General features: G+C 43.4%; 1 protein-coding gene across 1 annotated transcript; it reads right to left on the reverse strand.

The window, feature by feature from the left end:
- Positions 1-5903: 5903 nt before the first annotated feature.
- ndr1 (nodal-related 1) lies at positions 5904-7830 on the reverse strand (the record flags this gene model as incomplete). The annotated part of the gene is made up of 3 exons (XM_084324850.1): positions 5904-6059; positions 6217-7028; positions 7590-7830. The coding sequence occupies 3 exons, from the start codon at positions 7828-7830 to the stop codon at positions 5904-5906; spliced, it is 1209 nt and encodes a 402-aa protein (XP_084180976.1).
- Positions 7831-8121: the final 291 nt, after the last annotated feature.

Raw genomic sequence — 8121 nt, forward strand, 5'->3', positions numbered from 1 at the left:
TGGATTTATTTATTGATAATTTTATTGATTAATCAATGATAGATTTTCATCCACCCAAAAACAGACTTCCTTGAGTCTGTGTAAACGTTTTTTTTGCAAAGAAAATTTTCAAAACTTTATTTAAATTATTTATTTACCTCTTTCTTCCCTTGTATTGAGTGTAGCACATTTTAGACATTTATATTTCTTTCCCTGCCTGGCTATCCAAGAGTAAAACATATTTTACAAACTGGCAGTACATTAGCCAACAAGTGTTCCTGGCTCCAAAAAGCACACCTAAGTGATTAATCAAAGCTAATTCATCCCATTGTGACATCATCGAGGGATAAGCAATTCTGAACAGCCTGTTAATCTGAAGGCTTCAAACCCAGGCCAAATGGGAAGGAGTACATGTGATGTTTTTCCAAATGAATGGATACTTTTTTCCCTATATTGTCCACATTCACTGTGTTCCACCCCTTTTTTGTCTTCCATTCACTTGTTAAGTCTGACTTATATTGATGTCCGGGGCCAAATGCTCCGCTTCAGACAGCGGGAGATCCTAGGAGCACATATGCAAAACAGTTCTTCCTGTTTTTTATGACTCAGATCTATTAAAACAACAAAGAACACAGCACTGAGGCGTGTTGAACAGACCAGAGCCTCATGCCAACGCAGTACGCCTGGCCCCAGAAACTCTACGTTTACGTCACGACTTAACAACCGAATAACAAGTATCAAGGCTTCCATTTGTATCCCTCACAGTACTCCATTCAGTGCTAAAAACTACAATTCCCAAGAGAGCCGGACCTTCTACCGCCAGCGTGTGCACTGTACAGTTGTATTGCATACCGCCAGGCGGTTAGAATAGGACTTGGGTAGCTATACTTTGAAAGCTCGAGGATTCGGTTGATCCTCGCCAACTCGGAAATGTACCGTGTGATCAAATGGTATATATGGTGAAAGCGTTGGGGTGCACTAGTTGGCTCATAAGGTCAGGAGCAATCGGATGCAAGGTAGCATATTCAGACAGATTATTCAACCTTTGTTTCTTGTGAGTGATTTTTAGGAATCCCAGCAACATTATATTTCTCATTATACTCCATGTTCATAATAAAGTATGTTTGTACCACAAAAGGTGAAGGGTCAGTGAAATGTCACAACTCATAATAAACTCGGGTATCATGGAACCTGCCGGAGTTTACCACTGGTATTTACCACTTGGTTGTGCAACTTTCTGGTGGTAAACTGGGAAATGTCAGACTTTATGAGTTGATGAGGACCGACTGAATGCACAAATAGTTTTGCAAGCTACCAATGACTTAATACTGGATGGAGTTGAATTACAGCAAAGCTACCCTCAGGGGAAATATAGTTTTGCTAACTGAAGTTACTTAAAGTAGTTAAAGCAACTTTATATTTAAATAAATAAAAAGGATCTGACATCATATATACCACATGTGCAAAGCAATACAAAATTATTACAAAACATTATACATGACAGTGACTGCATAATATACCACGTGGAAAAAAGTAGTAGAACGCGCTCACTTGACTTGACACTGGGTGCTGTAACCTCTGATACTATACACAATCCACTCAATTGAGTTTATTGCAAAAGCTATAGTGTATATACGTGTCATTTTAGTATAGCTGCCTGCCAGTCGGACGTTAACCAACATTAAATAACCCTATATCTAATCTGGTTTCTTCACAAGGAGTGTTACTTTTAGTTATATGTGCCTTGCATAATCATAACAGTTAAAACAGTCAACACAAATTGTATATGAACTTGTTTGTTTTGAACTTTCACTTTTTTGTTCTTGTTACTTTATTTGATAGACAGACATGTAGTTTAAGTAGTTAACTACACCTCAAAATAGACATTTAAAGTAATGAATAACTACAAATTTGAAATTAGTTCATCCAGCAAGCTACTGCTAAATAGTTAAACTGCTAGTTTAATTGACCTATCTCAATCTCCTCCAATCACAACTGTTGCTTTCCTCTTTTGTTTGTCCGAAGTGAGCGACGTGATTGGGGGATCAAGAAAAAAGGGCAGAGCTTGAGATAGGTCAATTACGTGCAATGAAGCTACTCCCCAACACTGAAATGGGATTGGTTATTTTCACCTGCCTTGGCTGCCTGTCAATTATTGCTCTGATGAAGGTCTGATAGTAAGCTAAAAATAAAGTGGAACACTGCACACACAGATCTGAGTGGAAATCTCTTCTATGAGTTTATTGCGCCGTGAATGCACACTGAAATGTAACTAAAGCATGCACTTTTAACAGGGTAACAAGCTTAAAGGTGCTGTAAGTGGTATTATAGGTTATATTATTATAGCTATTATTATAGTATCAAACTATGGAACTCTTTGCAGAACGATGAAAAGAGTTCCAATAATATATTTCACTTCAAAAGGTTGTGCAAAAAAAAGATACATAGACAGTATAGCACAGTTTAGTATAATATTGCAGTTTAGCGTGTCAGGATGACGTAGCATAGAGTTGTAGTGTAGGCCAGTATGAGTATAGTAATATAGTATATAGCAGCGTAACATAGAATAATAATATATTAAAATATTGTATAATACTGTACCAATATGGTGTAGAATAAATAGTATGATTTGGTTATATTATAATAAAATAGAAATTAGATAGTATATAGAAGTATAATACATTATATAAGTGTGTGGGGGTGTGTGTGTGTGTGTAAATGAATGAACCTAAATATGTAGTTTGACTGATAGATAGACAAAATGGGTTTATTTATGTTGATTTAATTTGGTTGTGTTGATGTTAAATTTTCTTTGCAAAATGGGTATATTCTGTTTGGTTTTACACAATATGTCTATCGGTGTGTTGTGTGTGTGTAGGGGCAGGTATATATAAGATTTTTTCTTCTTCCTGTTCCTTTCGGCCATGGTATTTTTGGTGAATTATATGAATATGTACTGTTGGACTGTGGTAATTCCATGTACGAATAAATAAATGATGATGAAATGATGATATAAGCTCTACATTCTGACAACCATCACTGATAGTGTTTTGTCAGTAACATGGGTCTCCCATGGGTTCCCCGCAAGGTTGCGTCCTGTCCCCACTATACTGTTCTCCCTGTACACCAACAGCTGTGCCTCTCTCCACCCCTCGGTCAAACTCCTGAAATTCGCTGACGACACCACCCTGGTGGGTCTCATCTCCAGGGGGGACGAGTCGGCCTATAGGAGGGAGATCGAGAGGCTGCAGAGCTGGTGCAGCTGCAACAACCTGGAGCTCAACGCTCAAAATACAGTGGAGATGGTAGTGGACTTCAGGAGGAAAGCAGCCCTGCCCCCTCCCATCATACTGGGAGGCACTCAGGTGGCCTCCGTGGAGTCATGCAGATTCCTTGGCATGACCATCTCCCGGGATTTGAAATGGGAGCTCAACATCACGGGCCTGCTCAAGAAGGCCCAGGGGAGGATGTTCTTCCTCCGGCTGTTGAACAAATATAAACTGCAGAGGACCATGATGGCCCAATTCTACATGGCCATCATTGAGTCCATCCTCCTGGTTCCCCGCTGCAGCGGCAAAAGATCTCGCCAAGCTGCAGTGGGTGATTCGCTCCGCGGAGAGTGTGATCGGCTGTCCCCTGCCCTCCCTCAGGTCCCTGCACGACTCCAGGGTGCTGAAGAGGGCGAGGAAGATCATGGCCGACCCCTCCCACCCGACCCCTCCCATACTTTATCACAGCCTCTTCACCCTGCTCCCCTCTGGGAGAAGGCTGAGGATCCCAAAGGCTGTGAAAGCTCGTCACAGACTGAGCTTCTTCCCCTCAGCCGCCAGGCTGATCAATGCCTCAGGTCCCCCCCCCCTCTGCCCCCAAGTGACACTGGCACAATGACACTGACTGCACTGCACTAGTCCTTACTGGAACTCTGCACTCTTCACTGTGCAGTGGAGGATTAATCAATTAAATACATATATATAATTGATTAATCCTCCACTGCACTGTTTTTTGTCCTGTGTTGGTGTTTGTCGTTTACTGTGAAAAAAGAAAGGAAAAAAATGCATACACTGTATTGCTGCAACAATTACCAATGTGTTTTTACACAAATGGCTTAATAAAGGAATCTGAATCTCCCAGTCCCTCCGCTCTGCAGTGAACAGAAAATACATTTTCTGGTATCCCTTCCCACTTTATCTAATCAGGAGAGAGAACCCTAGATATGTTTTTACTTATTTCAAGAAAGTTTGCCATGCCAGATTACTTACTGCTCTGGCAGATTATATACTTGTTTCAAGCACATATTTGCTTAGAACTCGTTTTTATTGTGGGAACAGGATAGAAATGTATTTTCTGTTTACTGCAGAGAGGAGAGACCCATGTTACTGACCAAACACACTATATCAGTGAATCAATGCTGCCATTTTAATTAAATTGTCAAGAAAATTGTAATACATTTCAGTCGATTGATCGTGACACCCCTATACTGCACTTTGTCATTTTGTGGAAGAAAGGTTTGTTGAGAAGAAACATTTGAAACTGTTTAGAATTGTGATGACAACTATATCTTATTGTTATAATGAATCAATACTTAATATTGTTGAGGTACTGTAATGTGAATTAAATGTACTGTGTCTGTAAGATACTTCTTTGTTTAGCAAATATGTATTGTAAACTACACTGTTGTAGGCCCAGTTCACATGCAAACAGTGAAATAGTAAGTTCTTAGCAGCCTGTCTAGCTTCAAACGGTATTTAGAAACCTATTTTCCTTTGAGGAGTTTATTTCGTTCTGAAATAAATTTATGCAATTTTTTGGAGTTCAAATGTCCCTCCCAAAACCAAATAATGCAGGTTTAAGTAGTTGAAACTGTTTGTGTATAGTGTAAGCAATAGGTAAAGGAAAATATTTCGAGCAATAGAAAAATATTCTGTGGTCAAGAACTTATCAGAGAAAGGAACTGTTGACAGTTTTATTTTTGAAAAGTCAGTTCGGTCCATTAGAAAATACATACCTCCCATGAAATATATTTATATTTAAATAATACTACATCAACACTGAACAATTAAAGCGCTTGTTGGGTCTGCATGGGTAATTCTAATAACATTCTCATGAGTCATTGAGATGGCATCAAAAAGTCTGCTCACTCTGCCGCCATCTTGATAACAGCAAGTAACTAACAAGACCTGACCCATTCTACATGCATGCGCCATTCAGTGGTTTCTGCTACGGTCCTTGGTTACCATGGCAACCACTCACTGCAGATATTGTTATTCATTTTAAACATCTTTAAATCTCTAATTTCCCCTCAAATTGCAGTAGATTATAAATTCTAAAATAATATCACATTTAATTATTTTCTCTGAATTTGGTTGTTTTGTATAGCGGGTATGTTTCGTCGTTGCCGCCATCTTTAGCGTTGCAAATGTCTCCATCCAAAACTCCCGGAGTGCTCTGTCTCTTCATTACTGTATATACAATAGAGTGTCTCTGATGCGGCATCGCTCTTGCAAAATAGGTTTTTAACCTCACAAGGGCTTTGCCTGGTTAAATAAAGGTTAAATAATCACACCGTGCCACAAAGACATCTTCACATTAGTGTCCTCTTTGTGGCAACGTTCTCTGCATATCCTTTTAGTGCATGTGTTAGTGGCCAGCTTGTCCTTTTCTCCATAACCGGTCCACACAGGGTCCTCGTCTTGACACCTCAACTCTCCTCTTGCTATTCAACCAGGTGTGACCGGAGCAAAACCTAGAAGAATACTCAGGATCATTGTGGTGATTTACTCCTGAATCCAGTGACCAGTGTCCTGTTTTCGGTTGCCCCTCCCCCCGCAGAGGGGTAACCATTGGTCCCGCATTGACTGGATTTCTGTGCAAAGTGCCTATGGGGTTTCCACCACCCCTGTCCATTTTGGCTCCTGCTGCGTGGCTCAGTGGCAGCCACACTCCTCCACCACCATGCCGTCGTGGTGCCGCATCGTCATCTCTCCGTTCTCATAGTAGAGCATGGAGAGAGGTGCCAGGCGCGTGGGCGCACAGGACGGGCACGGCACTGCCCTCTCTGGGTGATGAAGCTTCAGTAAGCTCTGGAGAGAGAGAATTAAAAAAAAAGTGATTGGTTAGAGAGGTGTATAAAAAAAGAAAACTCAGTTGTGGCACAATATCGGTATAAGACAATGGAATTGTAAAGCAATCAGATGGGACAATTCAATATGACTATTATCGTATTATAATGATCTTTACCTGCATGTATGCATGGTTAGTGGGGGTGAAGGTCTCGTCCACCGGTGTCGGACAGTTGCCTTCGCAACGGTAGGCGTTGTAGCGTTTGGGATAGATGATCCATTCGCTCCAGCCGAGTTGTTCGAAGTCCACCCACATGTCCACCTTCCTGCACAGGGGACCCTTCCTCTCCTCCGCAGGAGCCTCAGCGTGAGCCTCAGCATGAGCCACTCCAGCCACCCTCGCCTTCTGCCCTGGGCCCTGGTGGTGGTGGTGCCTCTTGGTCCTCCGGGACCGGGACCTCGCCACCCCGGTCTCGGACCCGGCGGCCACGACGCGCCCCTTGTCCAGGGTGACGTATTTGGAGTGCTCTGCCGTGCGGATGAGGGTGGGGGCCCGCTGGCCGTTGTCGGCGGTCTGGTTCTGCTTGGAGAAGACCACCATCATGACCCGGTCGGCTGTGGGGTGCTGGACGCTCTCCTCCTCCTGGTTGCCCTCATGCTCCTCCACCTCTGGGTCTTGGTGTGTGGAGCGTCCGTGCCGCATGAGCCAGCGGCGGAGCAGCCCAGTGACGTTGAATACCTTCCAGGAGGAAGGGGAGGTCATGGTGCTGGGCGTGGCTCTCACTCGACCCAGGAACAGGCTCCGCTCTGCTGGGCAACCCTGCAGGCCGGAGCACCTCCCTCTGTGGGAATAGATATCCACGGAGGCCCGGTCAGACTCGGTGAAAGCAGGCAGGCGGATGCGAAGCTCAGACCGCTGGACGTCGTCACTGGTGGTGATGGAGGACGTGTCAAAGGTGACGGACCACCTCCCACCAATCTGTTGACAACCTGAGATAGACAGATACAAAAAAAAGCGGTTAGTCAGTGTATTGTGTATAACTAGTGTAAGCAAGCATTGTCAGTCGCTGACGGCACGAGAGCCAATTTCACACGTCCCTCTTTTGACATGCTATGAGGAGTCGAAAAAGTCGAATGTTGTTATTGTCTCACTGTGGATTGCAGCGCCCTTGACACACTTGTAACAGACAGCCCAGCCCAAGACATAAGCTCTCCATGTCTGTCAAATAAGCATTAGCCTTTAGAGTTCCTAAAGAAAGAAACATGTAGGGCGAAGGAGAGCGAAGCTAAAAAAAAATATATATATATATATGTTAGGTTTACCTTCTTTATAATGGACGAAAAATTAGGCTATGACATTTGTAACACAGATAATTCGCTGAAATTAAATTATGAATCATGTATTTGAGTCTCTAGATGTTTGAAATAGCCGTGCGTAAAACAAAATCTTTCATTTTTAAACGAGGACAAAAATAACGTTTAGTAAATGAGCACACAGGCCTATATTCTATAAGCGGCAACAACGGCGCATTAATATATATGTTTACTTACTTTTGGCGACAAGACTGATCACAGAGTCGGAGTCGTGGAGCCGCGGGTTGTCCTCGCTGCGGCTGGTCCGGGGCCGGGCGGCGGTGACAGCGGGGTGCTCCGCCACCACGGTGCGGTAGAGCTGCATCATGTAGAGGGGCAGCTTGTTGGAGTGTTGGTGGTGGTGCACCACCCTGTGGCTGTGGCCCTTGGGCCGACGAAGATCATGCATCCTCTGGAGAAGAGCCTCGTGGTGGCTCATGGAAAAAGTCCCTGCGCCAGTAATGATGAGAACCAAATCCACCAGAAGCGCACAGAGGAACCCAAGCGTTAGTCCTTCCATTATTATTATCCAAAGTGAGTGTTGTCCAAAGTGAGTTTAAGGTTATCCAAAGTGTAATTCCAAAACAGCAATGCTCCCGTGTCCAGCAGCAGTCAGGAGATCCTTCTTGTAGCTCGTCTGTCTGGTTGTGACTGCTGGTCCTCAGGTGAGATGCTGTCTGCTGTGTGGCTACCTGGAGGTATGAACACTTTATATAAAACACTGATGACT

This window comes from Notolepis coatsorum (genome assembly GCF_963971535.1).
Source record: "Notolepis coatsorum genome assembly, chromosome: 11".
Lineage (NCBI taxonomy): Eukaryota > Metazoa > Chordata > Actinopteri > Aulopiformes > Paralepididae > Notolepis > Notolepis coatsorum.